The 24,323-nt window shown below is 40.8% G+C and overlaps 1 protein-coding gene across 2 annotated transcripts in view; it reads right to left on the bottom strand.

Moving 5' to 3' along the window:
- The window catches only part of LOC306826338 (ephrin type-A receptor 3-like), an 83,272-nt gene that overhangs the window by 49,663 nt on the left and 9,286 nt on the right, over positions 1-24,323 (bottom strand). For both annotated transcript variants that reach the window (XM_079347572.1, XM_079347571.1), the window contains exons 2-5: positions 17,457-17,521; positions 11,831-12,031; positions 10,178-10,285; positions 9,028-9,379 (exon numbers count right to left, since the gene is read on the bottom strand). In XM_079347572.1, the coding sequence (XP_079203698.1) occupies positions 9,028-9,379; positions 10,178-10,285; positions 11,831-12,031; positions 17,457-17,521 (726 nt within the window). The remainder of the gene's footprint in view (positions 1-9,027; positions 9,380-10,177; positions 10,286-11,830; positions 12,032-17,456; positions 17,522-24,323) is intronic.

Raw genomic sequence — 24,323 nt, forward strand, 5'->3', positions numbered from 1 at the left:
CATTCACTATGTCAAGGGTGTCACACACAAAAGCGTTCACTTTGGGAATATTGCTTCTCGGTGAACCTTTTGTGCTGTTATGCAGTAATAAAAAGCCTGCACCATTCAGGACTGCTGGAGCTTTATTTGACAAATACATATTGACAGCAGCATCAGATCTATGAATATATTTGCTTTAGAAGCAGCCTTGAAAGGTAATGACACTCACAGACCTCAATGATGATGATGATGACAGCATTCGGCTGAATCAAACCAGCTGGTTAATCGTTCTGGAGAGAGAGCGTCTTAGTTTCGTGGGGGATGAATGTAAATCGGCCACTTTTTTAGGGGGGCTCATGTATGTTAAGCTTCTCTTAAAAGGATTAACACGGAAATGTTATGTTTTTATGGTTCACTACAGTAAATGTGTACAATACAGCTTCAATCACCCTTCAGTTGGTAGAATTAGCAATTTACATCTTCTGGTTTTTAGGGTTGAAAGTAATTTTTTCAGCCACAAGATAACATTGAGAGTCATTGGCAATAAAATTACATTTTTACGCACAAATAGTCACATACATGAGTGCATCATATACTCAATCTACCATATATATGAAATCTATAGTGTGTTTATCTTTATATAAACCTTTGTTATAGTTAAATAACTATAATTAAGTGTACACTAATGGTCAATGAATCATTTATCATTCAGCTAAATTATGGATATAAAGGAGCGTGATTTTGTACAAAAATTGAGCAAATAAAAGTTTAATGCTTTAATGGCTTGAAAACTGTTGGTTTAATTAATATGTCAGAATATTCATAAAAGCACTGTGAGCTATGCAGATATAATACATAAATACAGCATGCGTATATCAACAGGAAGTAAGAAGTTTGCATTCGGTTATGGACGAAATGAAGACAACAACTTGTCGTCAACTTATCATTTTTAAAACGTGCTAAATAAGTTATGAAGGTTCTCTTTTGTACAGCTGCAGCCTCTTTAACAAAGACAACCATAGAAGGATAATATTGAAGAAAACTTGACATTTTCCTTGCAAGTTCTTCGGCAGCATTTTGTTGCTCTGACTTTGAAGCTAATTTAATGATAGTTATTTCTCACAGACGTCAGTTAATGATACCTACTGTACAGGAATTGGGAGTCATTCTGTAGGCAAATTTCTGTGCATTTAGTCAGTCAGATTTGACTGAGTTATAACTCAGTTACAGAGTAGGGTGTTTAACATTATTCTAATAGCCTCCATGAGCTGAGGCAGCCTCTCCTGTAGCTGTCCCTTCTTACTCATGCATTCTTCTGCATACAGTATGTAACAATCGGTTAAATTACAAATAGATATCTTCTTGCAGTTGTGTTTAGCATCATATTCACAGTGTTTCTATCTATAACTTCAACAAGACTGTATATTCACTTGTCTAATTGGCTGTAATCTGTCATATCTTTTATCACAGTCTCTGTAACCATCCTCTGTTCTGGCCGACCGGAGCTCGGACATCCATTTCAACTTTCTCAATGTTATTGTTTTTTTGTTTTTGTTGTTGTTCTTTTTTCTTTTCTTTTTTTTTTCTTTTTTTCTTTTGGGGGAGGGGGTGTCGAAAAAAAGTGCAGCTGTACTGAAAAACAAAAGCAGCAACAAATTGAACATATTTGACCGCTCCTACATCTGCACATAGTGTTTTCAGGGCTGAGCAATAACGCCTGTGCATCGGTGGGTCCAATCAGTGTGACAGGCTGATCGTACATCTGGAAGCTATCCATAAAGTAGAAAGAAAGAGGGTGGGGGGATGGGGAGGGATGGGGGTCGACGGCTGCCTTCCTCTTCCTGTGTTTCCTGTTCTGCAGAGCCGCTGGCTGCCTGCACGCCTCTCAAACACATGCAACTTTCTCAGAACCGTCAGATCTTAAGTGGTGCAAACTCAACACTCATTCAACACTATGGCATTATGAAAATTATGAACTTTCCCATGAGTGCGCATGTGTTTATCCCTGAGCATATGGAACATAGCCAATTAATAGCAATTGTACCCAAAGGAGAAAAAAAAAACTCCCCTCTACACCTCTTTTCTCTCTCTCCGTTTCTGCGCTGCCTGTGGGGAACGGTGCTACAGTATATAAGGACATGAGGAGCTGAAACATGCATTATAAACAGTTTCTCAGTCCTTGGCCTGCTTTTTCCTGCTTTCCTCTGAGGGTTTGTTCTCACAGCTTAACCCACTGCACCAGACTCTGCTGAGCCATACGAGGTCCTTCTCCAAGTCCTCGACTTTTCGTTGTGGCTAATACTTACGGGTGCTAAGGTGGCTTTTGGCTACAGCATATGTCTGGCGAGCAATCGGCCATAGCGAGAGAGCTGAGCTGTGTGCTGGGATGCTCAGTGTGAAAAGACATTATCTGGGTCAGCGCTGTGTGGGTATGTAAATGGGGACTATGGTGTGTAGAAGGTATGAGCTTTTTGTGATAGTGTGTGTCATTTATTTGAGCACAAAAGGGAGGAGATGAGAGAGAGGGAAAGGGAATAGGGATGGAGTTTAGGAGGGACATGTGAGGGGGAAGAGATAGAGGTTATAAATGGAGGTAAAGACGGCACCATTACCTGCTAAATGAAAAGACAACAAAGCGTGTAGCAGCAAGACAGGTAGAAGCAGAGATAACCGACCTTTACTCAGCCCATATCTCTGCTTGTCCTTTAAGAACATCTGGTTAGTAGTGACAATCTGCTGCCTGACACTTCAAAAGCTTAACGTTCGAATGCCTGACCGGAACAGTGTAACAGCGAAACACACATGCATGGACTGTTCACACACTAAAATCTCTTAACATGTTGTCCAAACCCATCTGTTAGCCACCCACTCCCTTCCTACTTGCACCTTCACGCTCTCGAGCTCCCCGAGCTGCCACTAAGAGAAGAGCAAAGAAATGAAAGTGTGTGTGTGTGTGTGTGTGTGTAGGGGTGTGTGTGTGCGTTTGTGTGCAGAGGTGTGTGTGTGTGTGTGTGTGTGTGTGTGTGTGTGTGTGTGAATATACCCCATGCAGGAGGGAGCCCTTGACCTTCAAAAGTCTGTGTGTGATCAACATAAAAATGCTCACTTTACGGACTATGCGCACACACACACACACACAGACACACAGACACACACACACGCACACCAATGTGCACCTCTGCTGCAAGGCTAAAGGCAGAGAGCAACCTCTGTGTTGGAGATGCAATAAAGAAAAGCAGATTCCCAACTGAGCTTTCAACACTCATGCGCACACGCACAATACTCACACACACTCTGTAAGTGAGCTTAATCTCTTTCACAGGTGTGAAGATTAGTATTTCCCTACATCTGTTCACTGCTCAAACCTTTCATTATGAACAGAGGCTGCAATCCTCTTATGAGATATAGAAGTCTATTGTGCGTCTCTGTGTGGTTTTAGATTGTCTTTCTGTAGTATAGTGGACTTGAGTTCATCCTGATTGAGCCCCTACAGGACGATATGCATGGTGTAACTTGAACTTTTCTGCACAAACTGTAAGTTTTCGAGCAGAGAACAAACAAAAGCTATAAAAGTAAATGGTCTCCTGCTGTGCGGTGGTCACAGTCGGGTCTGATCGTCTGAATGGTTGAGCACAACCCTTTGATCACGTCGCTGGGCAGACAGAAAGCCAAATTCCCCTTCATCAGTTCAGCAGCATTTCCAAAAAAAAATGTTTTTTTTTCCACTCCTGAAAATGACATTGAACAGCACTCTGTTATCCCGCCCAAAAGTTATGATCTCATAGTTGTGGTCAAATGGGGTTTGGAGTGTGTAAGGAGCTAAAGCTGTGTGATGTTTTCCTGGCTTTCAGGGTTACATGGCTATGCCTTAAAGGAATAACTCAACATTCATCATCTGCTCCATAGTTCACTCCTTCGCACTGAAGTTGCCAGATACAGTCAGTGAGCACAGATTTCGGTTTTGATCTATGTTCAGGCACAGTGCCGCATAACCTGGCAACCCAACTGTAAAAACATGACTTCAGTATATTACTGCACATGGCCAAGAAATATTCCAAAACTCTTGGTAACATTGAAACAGGTTGTTTTACACTAAATAATTGCCAGTGTAATGGGATATGCGGTTTTATTTAGTAGGCTTTGGAGGGGCATCAAGATGCATTTTCTTTACTTTGAATAGAGCCAGCCTGACAGTTTCTTCCTATATTCTTCATAAAGGGCATCAAGCTTAAATCAACCATACAGACTTTTAAGTGGTAGCAATCTAGTCGTCAAAGTCAAACTCTTTTCAAATCGGCACATGGTGATCTGTTCTTTAAAGAAACCGTCTTAACCACAATAAAAAATGTACTTTTATTTGAATCATTTTTAACTTAATTTAAGACAAACCTGGCAACATTCAAATGTGTACACAAAGACTGCATCTATTTCTCTTGATGTATACATATTTTCTATATATAATGGCTGTTTCAAAAACGCTACTCATGTTCTTTGAGTATTTTATTTAACTAGCAATGATAAGTACAAATCAAAATCAGCAAAAATATAGAACCGTTTTTATTTTTATGAGCTTAAAGGAAACTGTTATTTGTTCAATTATGCAGAAAACTGTAAAAATGGCCTTTGCGACTATAACAGTGCATCTGAAACTGGACTGAACTGAACTTTTTCAGTAATGCAGTCATCTGACTGTCACACCCAGCAAGTAAGAACATCATTTTAAATTAACTCAATATACTATTCCCAATTTGTAGCAGTCCGAAATTCTGTGTGTCTGTCGCCACACGTTCAAAACAAACACATCGTTGACGAGACAATTTAGACTGGATGGAATGCATGTTGGACTCATTCCTCAGCGTTTCACACTCTGGTTTCTGTCCAATTTCTCGAGTGAAAAGAACAGCAGGAGAGCTAAGTGGAGTCAGTATGACGAGCCGGGTGTGACTTTGAGAAGTTCCTCTCGTAAGCTAAGATCTTTGTATTGACTGTTCCAAACAGCCAAACGAATACGAAAAACAGACAATTGTTAGACAGGTATAAATGGACATACGATGCTGACCTATATTCCTTAAGCCTGCTGAAGAGAGACAGAAGAGACAAGGGCGAGAGAATTTGTGTTGAGGTGACAGGTGTCTGTCCTTCTCCACTCTTCCTCCTCCATCTCACCGGCATCTGAGGCAGTAATTGGTGCTGTCAGACACACACACACAGAAGGACAGGACACACACTCCTGCCCTTCAGCATGTTCCCCTTGGGCTTAAAGCAGGAGAGGTTTTGAGAGGAGAATTCACTACATCCCCTACCAGCTGTGAGACAGAGAGACAGCAGGGGCGGGCGAGGTTGTGTGAGGTGGAAATGGACGGGCTAGAGGGAACAGAAGTATAGAGAGAAAGAGAGAGAGCAAGTAGGGAGTAGGCTAGGCGAGTTATGGGGGAGGGGGGTGTTGGCTATACAGATAGAGGCCTCGGCATGGGGTGAAGAGGGACGGAAAACTGACGAGGCTGCGCAAATGAAAGTGACAGAGAGAGAGAGAGTTTGAATAAGAGAGAGATTATGTAACTTAAGTAGTGACGAAGCAGATGAGGATGTGTTCATGTGAGGGAGCTACGGAGCGATCAGACCAGAAGTAGACACACTAGATTTCACAAAAATAGGTATATTAAAAAAAGTTACCCACACTGTTGCTCGGGTTGCTCTGGCTTGCACAGTTTAATGTTAACCCCAACCAATGGACTCACTTTCTTAGTATGGAGGGACACATGCAGCAGTTTATTTGAAAGATATCACATAATTAAGGTACATAACTTTTAAATAAAATAAAAAAACGTTTGGGTTTTGGAGCCACATGCGGGTTAGGGAATGGAATTACCTGACAGTTTATTGTTTGGGACAATAAATGAAATAACACAGAGAAGGGTTTTATTTTTTTTTCACAATACTAATATGACTTATTGATTACTAATTCTGATATCTTGGTATGGCATCACTGTCACCCCATTTGTGTGGTTCTTGTCAGCGTTTTAAAATAAGGACTGCATTTCCCAAGAATCACATCATCCTCTTTGATAGTCAGTAATTTATTACTGAGAAATAGCATCCCTCTTTCTATGTGTGCGACAACCCTTTGTGTGTCATAAAAAAAATACCCCTGATTAAATCAAATCAATTGTCTAACATTTACAACATTAAAACATACACACACACGTTTAACACACTAAGTGGGAATAGGAGCTAAGCACAGGGTGGGAAAATAGAAAAGGGAAAGATGAGCCTGTGATCTATAAATGTTTAACGAGTGCAGACAGAGGAGATGAGGGTTGTGAGGAAGACGAGGAGGAGAGGGGAGAGGACAGAAAGAAAAATGGTGAGGTGAAAAAGGGAGACAGTATGAGAAAGGATGGGTGATGAGCAAAAATAGGGGGGCTTGTGGTAGGGGGGAGAACAGTCCCATTATAGAAGCAGAAACCAGAGCAAGGTTAGAAAATAACAGAGAGGACGGCAGAAAGAGGCAGAGATTGTGGGAAAAGGGGGCTGTAATTGGAGGTGTCTGGTGTTTGTCTAACATACAGGGGCTAGTAATGATTCCATTAGCGCTTTACACCGCGTGTGTGAGAGAGAGAGAGAGAGAGAGAGAGAGAGAGAGAGAGAGAGAGACAGGGACACGGGGAGGGAGAGAGAGAGAGAGATGAGGGGCAAATAGAGGATGCTGAAGAGGCCCAAACACTACGAGAAGATTCACACACAACGAGGACACAATGAGCTTCAGAGCAGCTAAATGGAAAAGAAAGACGAAAAACACCCGCACACAAAAAAGAACAACGCACAAAGTCCATTAAAAGGCTCGTTCACCTGCACGATGATGATTACAAGCCCTCTCCTAACTCCCCTCTTCATCTCTTTGTGCGACAGAAAACGAGAGCGAGAGAGAGAGAGAGAGAGAGGGTGATTCAAATGCATTAGCCTCGTGTGTTTTCCCTATGGAGGACCTTCAGACTGTGTCAGGGCAGGAACCTTTTGTTTGGCGCTGACGCCGAGCGCTGAGAGGTCTCTTTAAAAGCCTGGCCCTCGTTCTCTCAGGGACACATTATTGTGTGACGCGAAGGGTGTTGTACTTCGCTGTTGCCTCTCATGTCTTTGTAAAAGCAGGCTGATTGGAGATGCAGGGAGGGAACAATTAGAGGAGGCACGTGCAGGATAGAGGAGCACAGGCGTCCACGTTCATTTGAAACAAAAGGAAGCGGGTTTCCACTGTGAGAATCTGACAGCGTTTCACAAATATGTTGGGCTGACATACGTGGGACGGCGAATTTCTCTGTTGTATGTCATTGCAATGCAAATCCTTCCACAAAAAAAATATTTTTCTAATACCAAGTAGGTGGTGCAGACAACCCTGCAGGCGGAGAAGCTTCAATTTAGCAAGAAGGAATTAAGGGTTATTGGAATATGTTCGTTGATTGTTTCCAGAAAAATTGCTCTGCCAGAAAATAAGCCTTTAGATAAAATGAAACCACAATGTTTGAGTTACTTTTTTCTCGACACACACACTTGACAGGTTTAGCCTACACACACAATGATATACAGCGACATCTGCAGTGATAGATTATTAAAGAGGAGACACATATATTTCCTGGCCTCTGACCTGCAATAGCACCCTTGAGATACAGCTCCAACACACACACACTGACACGAGCTTGTTAAAGGTGCTTACGTCTCTTCATTTATTCCCGGTGGACTGATGAGACTCAGGGAGCAGAGTGATGATGAGGTCATGGAGATCACCGAGGTCAAGCTGCTCTGCTGCGTCAGACTGACTTTAAATAAAGTTTGCATTCAGATGACGTGACATTTGAACGCACACTGAAATAGAAGTTGTTCAAAAAACAAAGACACGTTCAGTTTTTTTCTTTAAAATAACGAGAGTTTCATTTTTGACTTGACAGACGGGCAGCTCGGCAGCTGCGTTTCTTGATTGAGATGCACTCTGAGTTCTGCCACAGTCTGTGCACATTACCATCCTGCAGGCTGCAGAGTACGGCTTCTGTTCGCTAGTCTCTAAGGACCAACAGCCACGTTTTCTGTGTCTAGGCAGCTGCATCCCCAAAACAACTGAGATTGCATTATGTGCACCGATTTCCAAGTTTGCAGTGATGAATATCTAAAAATCCATTTTCTTTTTTCGGAGGGGAGTAAGCCTGTGGGGACAAGTGACGGCGTGAATCTAATACAACTTGTGCACTCAAATGCATGCACACATGGTGTGTATACACACACACACGCACACACACACACACACTGCACAAACCATCTGCAGTTTTTACGATTCAATAATCTGCTTCCCAAGGCATACCTTTTCCTCTCACCTGTACTATGGAAACACACATCAATCAGCATTTCCACACACACACACACACACACACACACACACACCTCAGCAGCAAAAGTTAGATATTCAACTCTGACAAACACACAAAAATGGAGATGCCTCAAAGCAACTCCCATCCTTTTCTTTACAGGAATTTTCCTCACGGAGCTTTTTAAAAGTCACATCTACTCCTACACACAAAATGACCAGTAACCTACATTGTCAATGCGCAGTATCATTGTCGTTACATCCCCAACTTCATAGCAGAATTCACAGTGTCAAAAAATGTCCAGACACACAGCAGAAACAAATGCACATGCACACATTGATAAATCCGACTTTCACTCTGCAGCGAGCAGAATGGATCTTATTGCTATGCTTTGTTTATAAGAGCACTTTTTCGAGCTGCTCAGGAATGTCACATGTCACACTGTGGCACTCAAGCTCCTTTTATTTCACAAGGCCAACCTTTACGAGACGCATGTATAAAGTGATCCAACATCCACTCAGGTAATAATGTGCAACAATAAAGTCACTTTTAAATACACACAAGTTTCAGAGCAAATACATGACAGCACTGTGCATGTTTCTTTTTCTCGCTCTCTACTTTTGTCCTAGTCTGACTCTATTTCTCTCACTTAAAAATAAATCTCACACATGCCCCCACGGACCCCCAGCCCACTCACGTTGGCAGACGTCCTTGTTCTCCTCAAAGCCGGGTTTGCACACACACCTCCCGATGGGAACCAGCCAGCCTCCGTCTGCACTGCAGTACATCTTTGGAGCCTCAAACTCCTCCGAGGCGTTAACACACGCACCGTGAACCTCCACCAGTGCTGTGTCTCCACCCGTGATCGTATCAGGGAACTGGGCCAAGTTAAGCACAGTGAGGGCACACTTCTTGTAGAAGACCCTGACAGAGACCAGAGCGATACAGGCACCCAGGTCCTGGAAGGCCAGGTAGAAACCTTTTTTACTCAGGTTGCTGATGTCCCGCACCTCTGTGTTCAGCTTCATCACACGGTCGCCAACATCCACCTGTGGGAAATGGACATTGTTCACAGTTCAGTTCATTATAATTTTAGCTATCAGATTAAATCAAAGCATCCTTTTCAGTCCCAAATCAATAGGATTATCTATGTTCAAACAATTCTTATTGAGATTGTCTTTTTGACCAGACGTTGGTGACAAAGGATGATGAATTCATTTTAGACAGTCAGATGGTTACATGTGTGCAAAGGGGGTTTAATGCTTACATGGACTTAAAGTCCATTAAAAAGTTTAACAGTATAAGAAACTGCTTCTTCATTTCCTTCCAAAAAATGGGCTCAGTGTGAGCAATCCGAAATAGAAAAAGATTTGGTAAATCTATGAAAAAAAAATCCCCTTTAATAATAATTACTGCTATCAATTTATTGCAACCATATATATTTGTGTTTTACATTTCTTAGTTGCCCATGATAACCTGATGTCACTGGATTTTATTGGGCCAGTTTGTATACAGTATGTGTTTCACTGAATCAGCCAAGGGGATTTTTTTTTTCTTCCAGTACGAATAGTGAAATAAAAATGAAAGTTAGTCTGAACTGTACTCTAAACACTGTCTGCAGCATACCTATCATAGGAAATTCTTGACAAAGTATTATATTAAATATTCTTTGATTAGATATTTGTTTAAAAAAGAAACATATTTCTGAATACCTTCTGAAGGGTCCTATCAGTGATACGATTGGTGCACAATATCTGAATTAGAGGTCTACATCTTTCATCATCATATCTTATCTAAATCAGTACATGCAAGACACTGTGTGATTATGCGATTATGTGTTGACATACCTGGGTAAAACTCTCATCTGCAGCAATAGTATCAATCTTGACGTACTGGCTCTCCTTGATGAACCACAGGTTTGCATTGTTGGACTCATAGTAGTACATGTTGAATGTCTGCAAAACAAACAGTGACCATCACATTCCTACTCTGCAAGTTTAATTGATCAGACAACAGGGTAAATAAAAAGTCCATCCACAGCTCTCTGATTATTCTGCTGCCTCTCCTCCAATCACAGTCCATCTGTCTGGACAGACAGTCAGAAACACAGTCTGCAGATCTATACTGTCTCATACAGTATAATCTCCACTGCTCTGTTCTGGAGATGTAATGAGAATGAAAAGAGAGCAGAGGCCAGACAAAGTAGAGAGGATTGAATACAGAGGAGCAGTGGTATCGGGTTGATAAGAGAGAATGGGGAACAGTAAAAAAAAAAAAAAAATTATATTAGGAGTTAAAATATACGAGGAGCCACAAAAGAAGCCTCCAGAGCATCATCTGTTTCATTGTGCAGCTATTCTCTCATGTCATTCTCTTCCCGCCTCGTGTCTATTTATCTATTCATGCTCCATCAAAGGGAACTTCCATCTGTGTGTTTTTGTGTTGAATGAAAAAGACGGAATAATGAAAATTAAAAAAAGATGTAAAATGTCCTTTTTCCACTCTGCACTCTAATATGGAACAAAGACCACACTGACGATTGATTTTACAGCAAGCAAGTATAAAAAGAGGAACAAAACCCTTTTTTTTACATGCATGACATTGATGTATTTGTTAACATACATGCCACGAGGCAGCATGCTGGTGAATTATTTAATAATCTGTGAAACATGAAGATGTAAAACCTTCCCTTTCATGTTTTAATGTTCATTTCATTAGCACTCGTGTGATCTTCTGTTTCACCACCTCGTCTCTGAAACAAACATTACATTTGTAGTGCTCTGCTACGCTGCTAGTCTTGCTTCTTTTCTTTCTTTCTTGCTGCATGTTTTTCCCAGGCCGTCAGAGCAAAAACAAATACAAGGCGTATTTGCATCACATAAAATCAGGGATGAAGGCAGGTTCGATTGAAAAATGCAGAGCGGCGTTGTTAACGTTAATTTGTTGATTTAGTGGAGCTACTGTAGGAACAAGAACAAAGTGTTTCCTCTGGAGTGAATTTAATTCAATTTGTAAAAGCTGTATGTGTTTTCCGATCAATCTATCAACTTATGTTGAGAAGTGAAAGGTGCAATGTATACTGACTACATTATAGTAACTTGAGTTTTATCCAAATGGCTTAGAGTGCTGCATAGTCTGAGAACATTTTGTAGCGTGCAGAATGATTTTTACCAAGACAAATCCAAGTCTTCAGACAATGTCTGCATCCACCACATCCACTTAAAACCAACTCCTGTGCTATTGATCTTCAAAAGGAAATTGTGTCTTTTTTTTCTCACTTTTCTCCAGCAGAAATTACCACAAAGCTGGAAACTACAAAAGAGCTGCCATGAAGCTGGTAAAAACTCAATGTCATGCTCACCAAGAGAGAACATAACAAGCAGCAGATGCAACAGAAGGTGGGTAGGTTGCAAGGACGTTGTCTGTCTCCAAACTCTGCGTGTTCTCAACCTTGCGTGTTGTGCATAGTGTGTAGTGTGTTTCTGTGAAGTGGTGTGTACCTCTTTGCAGGTTCCAGGGACACCTGGCAGGCTGTTGCAGTCCCTAAGTGTGAACTTGATCTCGATGTAGACTCTTTGAGCTCCTTCTCGGCTGATGTGGCGCGTCCTCAGCCAGTTGTTCTGGTTGGCCTCCATGACATTACACACCTGGTAGGTCCTCATCGGGGTGTTCCTCTCATCCATTACGCTGATCTCCTCCCACTGAAGACGAGACAGAGGAGGGATAGAAGGAATACATTGTTACATTTCAGTTTGGGCCCAGGGTCTTCAACTGTCTTTAAGATGGGTGGTAAATCTAAATTAACCTTTCAGCCTTTGTATGTTTGACAAACATTGAAGTTGCAGTTTCAATTAGTGTTCCATCCAGGATGAGCGTGTTGAGAATCACCGACCAGGAAAATCTTTTCAACTAATACATACATTGCAGATCTAACACTAAGTTCTAATGCAAACAGAGCAGAGAGACATTCAGGAGCCCAGTGGCAGGTTGACAACAGCACCACTCTGCTGTCTGATTGTCTTATTTCATCGCCAGTCAATGGACAAAAGGGAACTGAGTCCAAATATTGCTTATGGGAAACTGGGCCCACGTTCAATGAGCTGCGGTTTTTCGTGCAAACCAACATTAAACCAGCATGTTCTGTTTTCATGTCTGGCTGAGTATGAGTGATGGTCTGTGTCAAGATGACTGAAGGGCTGTCTTTGTCTACGCTGCATGTGTGTAAAGAGAAAGCATGTTTTCTCTAAAGTTAAAGCGCATTTTAGCGTTCAAGGTAGGAGTGTGTGCGTGTGTGAGAGAGAGAGAGAGAGAGAGAGAGAGAAGGAGTAGGTAGGACAGAGCTACTTTGTCTCCCGTCATCTGCTACCATCTGTTTCCACTTCTGACTAAGGCAGTAATTGAGAACACTTCTCGCATGAGCAGAAAAAACATTTCTATCTGCATACACACTCGCACTTTAAGAAAAAGAATATTTCTATTCCTTAAAGAGAAGGAAAATAAACCAATGTGGTTTCAGTGTCTCAAGATATCTGATCCATTTAAAGAGAAGCTCACTGGATGTTCTTAGACACACGTGCACACACAAACACACACACACACACACACACACACACACACACACACACACACACACACACACACACACTCAGGCAGGATGACTTCTGGTTTGTGGGGACGGATGAGAGGACCACCATCTTTGTTCTGAGCTCCTGTCATCATCCTGTAGACTAAAGCTGTAAGCTCCAGACTGATGAGCATGTATCACCTTACATCCAGACCGACACACAGTTCACACATACAGGTATGAGGACATCCTATGTACAGGTTTTCCAATACCAATTGCTCATTTCTGAACAGATCATTATACCTACATGTGCAATTCAGCCAATAAAGAGATCTCATCCTGAAGAATAAAATACTTAAAAATAATAACGTGATACTATTTATCCTGTGTGGATGGGATAATATTGTGGATAAGACTTTTTATTGCCAGACTCAGAGAATAAATGACAGATTGTTTTGGTAGTTTTACGAGGGTCTGTCATAACTGAGAACATAATCTGGGAATAAAAAACATCAGGTTCGTTAGACACACCTGTCTCACTTCTGTCTCCTTGACTGACCTCTATGTAAATGCATCTTTGGTTGAAAACAATCAGGCACAACAAATGAGGTGAATCAAGGTGAATGTTAACCCATCATATAGAGGCAATAGAGTCAGTTTTAACTATGTTAGCGTTAGCTAGATTTGTAGTCCCTCAAACCGACTGCTTTGGCGAACTGGCGAGAAACAAAAACATCACACATCACATCATGTTTCTAAGGTGACATAAATTGACCTCTGCTAGAGAATAATAAGTCATAAAAAATCCTACATTTATATTCTTGTTTAAAACAGTAGCCATGATACATGTTGCAGTCATGATACATGGATTGTGGCAGTGTCATGTATGTGAGCTGTTCTTTTGGAGCAGCAATGAAAAAAAGAATTGACCTTGAAACAAGTCAATGTTGTCCAGGGCTCCTAGACCTGTTATTGCATTTGAAGCAGTATCAGAGATATTTCTACAACTCTACTGTTGACACATACCCTGAATATAGAGTAACGAACCTTTCATCTTTAACATGTCCTGAATTACAAATGAAAGTCAAACACTGGAGGACCTGAGAGGTGGAGAGAAATAAAAGAAAGAAGTCAGGCCAATGAAAAGCCACAAAAAAAAAAGCGGCAAAAAAGGCAGAGAGAAACTTTTAAACAAGTGGAGTCCAGCCTTTGGTTGGATTCTTGAAGTTAATCTGATGCGACGGCCCAACAAGCCGGCAAAAGCTTGACGCATTTCACCTCAGAGTCCTGAGGACTAAAACAGACCCACATGAAGAAAAAAACAAAAAAAACACACACATTCTCACATAGACCCACACACTCTCTCTCTCTCTTCCTTACACTAAGATGCTTTTGATCTCCACTGCTGAAACATCTACTGCGTATGAACGGAGCTCGAACAAAAAATGTGGAGACAAAAAAAGATAGAAAGGAAGAAGAGGAGTCAGAAGAGTGTTTGAGCTTTTGCAGGCAGCTGACACAAACTGACAGCCGGCTCAGAGTCCTACACATAAAGGAGGCATCGCTGGAGTCTTGCTCGACATTGTGCGATCGCAACGAGCGAGTCATTGTGATCGCGCTCGCACTTTTCAATTAGAGGAATAAAACACGAGAGAGAGAGGAAAGGAAAGAAGAGAGGAGTGAGAGGAATGACTGTTGGTGAATTACAGGCGCGCCTGGCAGCTAAATAGATCCATCTGTGCCGAGCTGAGACCAGTCGGACATCACAGGATGGTCGCGCACACTGCCTCACACACACATAAACACACAAATCTGCATCCCCAGGGAGCAGTGATTAAAGCATTTATGGGAATAGTCATTGAGGGATAAAGAGAGCTTTATGATGTCTTTGTTTATTTCTTTGTCGGCAGAGTTTGGAGTGGCTGGATTACTGCCACTTTCTGTTGCGCAATTTGGTTCCCTTGTTGGCGAGTCTGTTCATCGTCACATTTGTCTTTTGTCAAAGCACAGGTGTGATTACAGGCAAGGACGTAACCTGCTGGTCTCCATGTGTACTAATGATACAACGGCCGCTTGAGAGAAAGACCAACAGAAACACAACTGGGACAATGTTTGGATTGGCTGTAGAGTTTAAGCTCTGACTCTCTGAACACACACACACACACACACACACACACACACACACACACACACACACACACACACACACGCACACGCACACAACCACACAAAGTGAAATGTGTTTCGTGTGTTTGTTCAGTTTGAAGGCTAATTAACATTCAGAAGGAAACCCGCCTCCTCCCTGAACCCTCAATCACCTTGGCCAATCAGCACGGAGTAGCTTGATTGCTTTGAAGTGAAGCAGAGACGCCAGATCAAGGTTTAAGTTCAACCATTCACCAGCTTAACATAATATCTGTGCTTCTGCAATCATCTGATGGGTACACCTATGAACGATGTAATTGGCCTCCAAACTCTGGTGTGTGGAGGGGAGGGGCAAACAGACGTGGAACATGAAGAGAGATGTGGAGGAGGAGCAGTGTGGGTGGGTAATGGTGACTGAGGAGCCTCTGGTGGGAGTGGAATTGTTGGGGGGGGCTCCCATTTTCAGACATCATTAAGACGTATCTGTTTTGTGTCCCTCACAAGGAACACCCCCTCCCTGGTGACAGAAGTGGGTCATTCCACTCAGTCTCAGGCACATCCGGCCCTGCACGGCTCAGATTAAGTTTGACCTGCGGGGGTCAAGTGTGGTTTTGGACTAATTCAGGTAGACAGTGTGCTCAGATTGGTGGGAATTGCCTCTCACTGAGATCAATCCTAAGGTTTAGAGGTCTGAGGTCAACTAGATAATCCCCATGATATGAAACATTGGATCTGATCTCAGTTTAGACACCTTTATCCCACAGTTTGAAAGTATCTTATCCCTCTTAAAAATGACAAATGCAGTTTGAGTTTTTCTCGTTTATGGATATTCCTTCCCAAAAAACCTGGCAAGGATGTTTAAAAAGGCTACAGATTCTTTTGTTGTCACTTTTTTCACATCAAACCTGCTTGCTGTAAAAGTTTTTAATTTTTATTATTTTTATTATTTGGTGGTAAAGTTACAGCTATCAGAAGAACATTTTAAGACGCAATTCAGCCATCTATATTTGTCTTCTTAACTGACAATGACTTGACAGAAACTGAGCACTAAGGATCATGCTTATCTAGGCAGTAGATAAAATCGCATCCTTGTACCACAAGACAAAATAATTACTACCATGGCAGCAAGGACTGCACCATCTTTAAACAATTTAATCATTTCTGCGGTCAGATAGTGCGGCTGATAAAGCTTGTGCCTGACCTCAAAGTGAAGAAAACCAGAGAAAACACTTTTGTTTAGACAATTTCTCAGTCAACACTGTGCTATCAGGGATCTGTTTGTCGTATTTATTTGACAGAGGAGTTGTGTGCATGTCTGCAGAGCTGGTTTCCCATCAATGTCTGTGCACATTCATGGAAAAAGATATTATAGTGGATGGAGTTTATTATATATGTTTGACCTTGAGTCAACACTTTTCTTTGAGTGTAAACTAACAACACATGTGCTTTATAGAGCCATTCTCCATAAAAGTAACTTGTGTACTCTGCACTGTCTAAAATGAGATCCAACCTTTTTGTTCGGCCACACATGGAACACATTCTGTTTTTGTATAAGGACCTTGGAAAAAAAAACAAAAAACCGGAAAAACATAAACAAACATCCGCAGTATGGCCGCACAATCACAGCATTTCAATGAGGTGAACTTGATACCCTCGCCTGCCTGAGAAAACAACCGGGTCGCTCTGCTTACTTCTCTGCTGCACACAACCATGAAACCGCGTGTGGCATCCTGCAATTTAACACACTGATGCTGAATAGCAGAGAGGAAGTGTGACTCAAGGGGAAATAGAATTAATTCAATGCCATTCAACAGCTCCTGACATACAGAACCCGCTCTTATTTCTTTATTGAATGCACTTTGTCGTTCTTCCTCTCTGCGTTCTCGCCCTCTTCTCCTCTCACGTCTCTGTTGTCATATTCTGATGCACTCTGGCTGCACGACACACTCCTTCGGTCTGTATACCTCCAAAAGAGCCAGCTACGCAAGCCGACACTTACACGAAAACACACCTAACACCAACCTGTACAAAGAGCATCTCCTCTTATGTAAGAATATTTGCCCCTCCACCCCATCCTTCGCTTCACTAAAAAAAAACTTAACCCGTAATAAATGGAGGCTCCTCTGCTACGGCGTTTTCAGCACAGCGGAAATAATTTGTAAATTCCCCCTGCAGACTCCCGATTTAGCACAAAGCGCTGAAGAACCCAGTGCTCTCTCAAACACACACTCCAGTGCTGCAGCTAGATCTCAGCCCTTGCTCCATCCCTGAAAATACAACATGTCAACACAACCTACTAGTTGTGATCAGATTTATACTTTTGGTGCCAGCCTGGGCATAAAGAGCGGCTGATTTTGTTTTAGTTTTAGTGTAAACAGAATGTGTTTGCGTGTGTTTGTTGTGCTGTAGACACTTACCCCCTCATTCGGGTAAGCCTCCCATCCCAGGTCGGCTAAGGCTGACATGGAGTCCAGCAGTGTAACTGCAGAAAAAAAAACAGAGAAAAAGAAGAAATATATCAACAAAAAAACATCAGTCTCTGATTTCCTAAATCCTTCAATATTTGCCTTCTTTCTCATGGAGACATTTCTGTCTTCAAAGGACATCAGGTCCCATCATTTTGACCTAAAGTAGTAAAAAACTGCAAGATTGATTTCTCCTTAATACAAGGGTGTCTTCTGTTGTGTAGCAGTACACCAGCAGTGGAATGACAAACAGCTATAAACCTATAATTTCTGCTAAAAGAGCCTCTGTGGTTGTGCTGCAGCTGTTACAGTTCAAGGGGACACCAAGTCAGTCGATGAAACGGCATCGGAAAAAGAAGAAGCAAGAGTTTATTTTGCAGTAACATGTTTAGACATTAAGTTGATAGTTCACCTAAATCCTCTTCATAACAAAACATCCTTTAGTCTAGAAGAAGATCTTTAAAACATCTGAAGCTTCTTCGTAGGGAAAAGAGACAGCGGCCAGGTTGTATTCAATGTGGTAAAAGTTTTCATGCCTCATAAAAAAGAATATCTTCCAACCACACATACAGTATAATAATCCGCTTTGCTTTTCATCCATCTGTATGATCGGTAGCATACTAACATTTTTTACACAGAAATTGCGAAATAGCCCACTTAGAAGAGCACATTTTTCTCACTATATCCGAGCCAATCATTGACTGTGTTTCACTTTTTTTCTAAAAGTAGTCAATTAAAAACAAATCTAAATGCTTTGAATCCAAGATCAACACAATGACTGTTTTTATTTTCAGCTCCATTTATCTAAATAACACAAAGACCAAAATTCTCTGTGTGAAAAAAAACGTTTTTAGTTATACAAGGCTAAGATTTAAACCACTGGAAACAAATTGAGGTGAATGTAACTTGGTTTCAGGGGTAACATTGTCTCAAAAGACTATAAAAAAAAAAACTGCCATAAAACACAGTCAGAAGAAACTTTTGATATGTAAGTTTGTCTGGAAAGTCTATCAAAACTTCAACTCAACCAGAGGAATATTTCTTAAAGAGACTTCTGAAAACATGGCCTGCAGATTATCCAGATGTTGTTTCTGGAGATTGTAGCTGAAAGCCTTGAGAGTTAAGACATATACTCTCTCCACTGCTGCCTAACACAGGAGGTAAGAAAATGTGCCCTTTATTGTATTTTAGATGAGAAATCCTTGTGCAGACTCTCAAACGGTTTTATAAAAGACCAAAGATTCTGTTGGTGTGTCAATTGAGTAAAAAGATGTTTTCAGAACATATGAGTGTGATGAATCAACACTTAACTCTGACTTGAATGTGTTACTCCCTGTGAGTGATCTCTGTGTGACAGGAGGAAGTAAGGGGAGGAAGCAGGAAGGTGAGAATGAAATGTGAAGAGAGGAAGGTGACCAGCGGGGCGGCATAATGAGAACCTGCTCAGAGCCTGCTATAGTAAGGCCCTCCACCTGTGTGTGTGTGGGTGTGTGTGTAGGTGTGAATGTGTTAGTGTATGTGTTTGCTGAGGCCTTGGCTCAGTCAGGTCGTAATCAAGCCTTCAACACCGCTGACCATCAATATTTAATCAGCATCCATCTGCAGAGGCTGCTGCTTCAGTCTTTCTTCTCCTTGCTCTAACTTAGCTCTCAGTTAGCTTCCCGTCATTGAAATCTTTGAAAGTACACATTCAACCCACAGATCTGAGATCTGATGGGTGAGTCACTGACGTGAAACAATTTAAACTGACTGCATCACTTTAAAGCAGGACACTTTCATATTCCCGTCAATTTTCACAAGCAGTGACCTGGAAAAACTATTCCAGAGTAAATAGGAAACAGAGTTTTCTCTCTTGAATGCCAACTAGACTGATCACTCGAGATGAAGTATCTGTTTAAAAGCCTACTGTGTGTGTCCATACTATGGAACAAAAACTAAAATGGGTCGGCCCTCTCTTTTTCCTATCTTATCATCCCTTCTTTTCCTCTCAAACTCATAACGTTCACCAGCTCTCAATGAATCCTGGACATTCAGCTCAGCTCACTACAGGGTGGCAGCAGGAAAGCATGTTTTGCGTTTAGTGTAGACGCGTGTGCGAGGTGCACATACGGGTATGTCTGCAGCCTACATGAGAAAATTGGGAATGGAGAAAATAGTGCATGTGATTTAATGACGAGGTCGGCTGCAGGGGTGAGCGGGAGGTGGATTACTGTAAATGAGAGGGATGAATCAGTAACAGCAGAGAAGAGGTGCTCAGTAGTAAAAGGTCAGCGGCAGCTTCCAGCACAGGTGTGTATTCACACACACACACACACACACACACACACACACACACACACGCACATACACAGTAAAGACAATTTACACCACTAAACTTAGTTCACAGGCATTTGAGGAGAATGCAAAAATAGGACATAATGATATAATGTGTGAATTAAGGACCAAACAGAGTGGCACACAGAAACTGTCCATATACATTATTTCTATTCATAGATAAAAGCTTGTTATCATTGAGCTTCTTGAAATAGAGAAAAACTGTCTGTTTCATGTACAGAAGTGATCATTCTTCTGTCTGACTCACTTACTGTAATACCACATGCAATTGTTCCACAAAAAAAGGATGGCTGAGTAAAACTGGGATAAATCAAAGGGCATCCTAACTCCCAAAACAGAGACATTTTCCTTTATTACAATAATTGGTAAGTTTAACACAGTCTTCATTTAATTGTTAAGACTTGTATTCCAACCTTTAATGCAATACAATAGAGTGGAACACAGTTTTCTGCAGTATCCGTGTGTCTTTCCAGGAATAATGTCCCAGTTGCAAGATAATACACACAACTTAGTGTGATTATTTCCCTTTAAAAGAGCATACTACAAGTAAAATGTTCCCTCTTAAAGCTCATGATAGTTTAAGATTAAATACTTAAATGTCACAGGGACATTTTTTCAGTAGGCAACTGTAGTTCCAAAGAAGATAAAATCATAGATTAAAGACAATAACATAACATGTGATTAAAGAAAATCATCTCCTTGTTCAGTGGAATATCAAGTTTAGAAGAGAATTGAATCAGACTACTATTTTATTCATTCCAGAAAGCCAATTTACCGCCTGTAGCTTAGCTACAGCTGTTTACTGTTAGCCAGCGAGCTAGCAGCATATACACAGACAATTGTGTGTGTGAGTTGTGATTACAAACCTCACCAAGTTCTCTCTGTCATTTTCCTTTCTGTGTCTCCTCATTTCATTATTTGTATCTGTATGAAATAGGAGATACTTAATCAACAAAATTCAACTCAACTTGAGTTGAAGAGTTTCAACTTCCAGGTCTGTTTATGTAATGACATGTGCTGAAGATTTTTTAAGCAGTATAATGTAGCTCAAAAATGTTTCAAATGAATGACTATTAATTTTTTTTTCCAATAGACAGATGAAAAAATGTGTACTCGATTAGTTAAGCTAGCCTAGCATAAACAGCGAGCTGTGCTCTAAAGCATGCGCCTATGTGTATTTTGTTATTTGAGTATGGACTCACAGGAAGGAAAATACAGTGTGACTAAAGGGGTAGTTTCTTTTTGATCATCTAACTTGTCTTTTAACTTTTTTCGTTCTGGAAATATGAATTTCAAGAAATTCCATCACTGTTTCTAAAACTAAAATTTAAAATTTAACAAAACTATACTCTCTGCACGTCTTAAGGCCTAAATGTGCAACCCGATCCTTTAAAACTACTTTATTGAGTCTGGAGTCACTCATGAAAAAACAGAAATTCTGCTTAGTAAGCTAATGTTTAAGAGACCATTACATATTCTGAAACCATTTTGCATCCCACTGGGAATACACACACACACATACATAAACGTACAGATAGACACTTTTGGTACCCTCCTCACACCTCCTGTCAATAACACTCATCACCTGTAATCAATGACTGGTCTCATCAATTATGTATTAGCTATAGCTTCCTGTCTGCTGATACAGCCAGTATGCATATAGAGTGTGTATGTGTGTTTGTGTGAGGGAAAACAAGAAGAAAACAGAAGACATATTATGAATCACCTCTATCTTACATCTATTTGTCCATTAGTGATTTAATGCTATGCTGAGTTTTTCCTCTAACTCCTTTTTTGCTTTCACCAGGGATTTGGCTAAACTGTGTGAGTGAGTATTCAGCTTGTGTTTTGTGTTTGTTTGTGTGTGTGTGTGTGTGTGTGTGTGTGTGTGTGTGTGTGTGTGTGTGTGTGTGTGTGTGTGTGTGTGTGTATCTGTGTGTGTGTGTGTGTGTGTGCGTGCGTGCGTGCGCGTCTGTGTGTGTTGCTGTGTGAAATCTAAGCCAGGGGCAGGCCAACTTTGGTCCTTGTTAAAAAAAAAAAAAAAACACTCAACTCTGGTCTCTCAGGTCAGACTCATGTTCGATCTAATGACCAGTCTGTCTCTCTTTCACAGAGCACATATTAACATACATGCAAGCTCTCGTTTTATTACCAGCTAAATATAACAAACTAGAAACAATGCTGGAGTATCTTCTAAATTTAAGCGCTACTTGACGACAAGAAATCAAAAATATACAATTTCCCCCATACTTTGTTTCATCCTCTCAAACACATTTTCTCTCTCACTCAGCTACAGTAAGTGTCTAATTTTGCCCAAGCTTTCATTCACAGGGAATAAATAAAGTAATCCATACACATGGCCTGCTTACTGTGAGTTGTTGGCTTACAGGGAGACATGCTGTTTTATTGATTTTCAGCACCGCACTATGAGGTTTACATTGTGAGAGTGAAAGATGAGGAAAAGAATGGGAATTCAAAGATGAGAAACTCCTGCTGCAACACAATAAAACGCTGAAACTACAGCTAGAGTACGTATAGAGCCATGTGCTGGAAATATTTTCATTCTCTTTGCCTCTTCATCTCCTGCTGTCTGTTTGTCTTCTCACTCCTTTTTCCTCTCTCTGGGATACTCTAGCTCTGTCTCACTTCCTTTCTTTTTCTTCCTCCTTTTCCTTTTTGTTTATGTCTCTTTACCATCTCCTCTCTCTCTCTCTCTCTCTCTCTTTCTCTCTCTCTCTCTCTGGTTCGGTATCTACTTCTTCAGCATGGGCTTCAAGAAGCTGTGATCCACCTGCCAAGAATCAAACAGTCCTGCCAACAGCCAGACTGGCACATAAAGGCACCAGGATGCTTACACACACTCACTCACTCGAACACAAAACGGACTCACACACTCTCAGATGGTGCCAGCGCCACAGACAGAAAGACTGCTCAATAAGACCACCAAACAGACCCAATATAGAGCACAATATGTGACTACAAAATGAGCTCTTTTCAGCTCAGAGACAAATACTACATTGGAGCTGTGATATATATGTTATATATATATATATATATATATATATATATATATATATATATATATATATAATGAATGGGACTCTGTCACATTCAACATTCTAATATTCATGTATGAGCCTCACGTTTTTTTGTTATTTCCCGGTTTAAGTTAAAAACAACAAAAAATAATTAAAACAAAGACAACGTCAGCTAAACAGATTTTCACCCAGGTTTTAATGTCCCCACACACCCTAAAGTTGTTAAAGCCTTACTCCCCTTGCAAGAAAATGCTGACTTCCACAGTTTATAGTCATCAAGGTAATAGAGAGTGAAGAGAGGGGAAAAGAAATGCTAATATGGTGCTGATCATTCCTTTTAGGCACATATTATATAAAACATATCCCACTGTTTTCCAGTGGTTAAATTTATGATGTTATTAATGGAATAGATTTTCGCAAACATCTGCAAGTCTGCACTTTGACTGTTTTAGTTTTTAGTCTGAATTTACTTTTTTTCTTAAACATATTGTGTCTTGTAACACTTCACGCATTTTCTTTCTTTTTTAAGAAAAAATAAATTGACTCCCATCTAAACCATACATAGTTCAGAGGTGTAAATATTGAAGTAACACTTCTCTTTGTTTTTGTCTTTTTGATTGTAACAATAAAGTGTGCTGTCTATCCATATCCATACTCTATGCACGCACGATTCTTAGTCCCTTTAACTATCATTGGAAATGTTCAACACTTTTACTATGTTCCTTACACAGAGTGATTCTTTTTTTTTCTCAATATGTAGCTACAGTAATCAGCGGCTTAGCTGAGCTTAGCATAAAGCCTGGAAATAGTGGCGGCGCACTAATGTAGCTCATCAACATGGATAAAATTATCTTGAAATGAATTTGTGACAACAAAGATGCTGAAAAGCAGATATCATTTTCTATTTCTATCTCATTCGTTCCAGTGTTTATGCCAAGCTTAATGTTAGCTTCATATTCAGCAGATGTGATTTTCCGTACAGGAACACCTAAGTGTATCGCAGAGTGTTAAACCATTAATTTAAGTGAAACAGAAATAATACGTTACTGAAATTCATTCCTGTCATCAGCACAAATGAAAATGTTAATAATAAAATTTGCTCTGTAAAGTTCAAGTGTGCTGTAGAATTTTTTGTTTAAGGATGCAGCTTTGCTGAGATTTATGACTTAAAGACTTTTAAAATATAATTATAAGTGCAATATAGGACGCTCCGATAAGCCTTGTGGTTCGTCTGATTGGAGGCTGGAGTCCTGCAACGGGGCGGTCCGGGCTTGAATCCGACCTGTGGCTGCTTTCCCCCCCATGTCATTCCCCACTTTCTCTCTCCTTAATTTCTGACTATGTCCATTGTCCTTTGGCGAAACAACGACATTAAAAAAAAACCTTTAACAAATGCTATAAAGACAACAGCTACAACTGTGCTATCGCACAAACTCACAATCTCAGT

The sequence above is a fragment of the Symphodus melops genome (assembly GCF_947650265.1).
Source record: "Symphodus melops genome assembly, chromosome: 7".
NCBI lineage: Eukaryota > Metazoa > Chordata > Actinopteri > Labriformes > Labridae > Symphodus > Symphodus melops.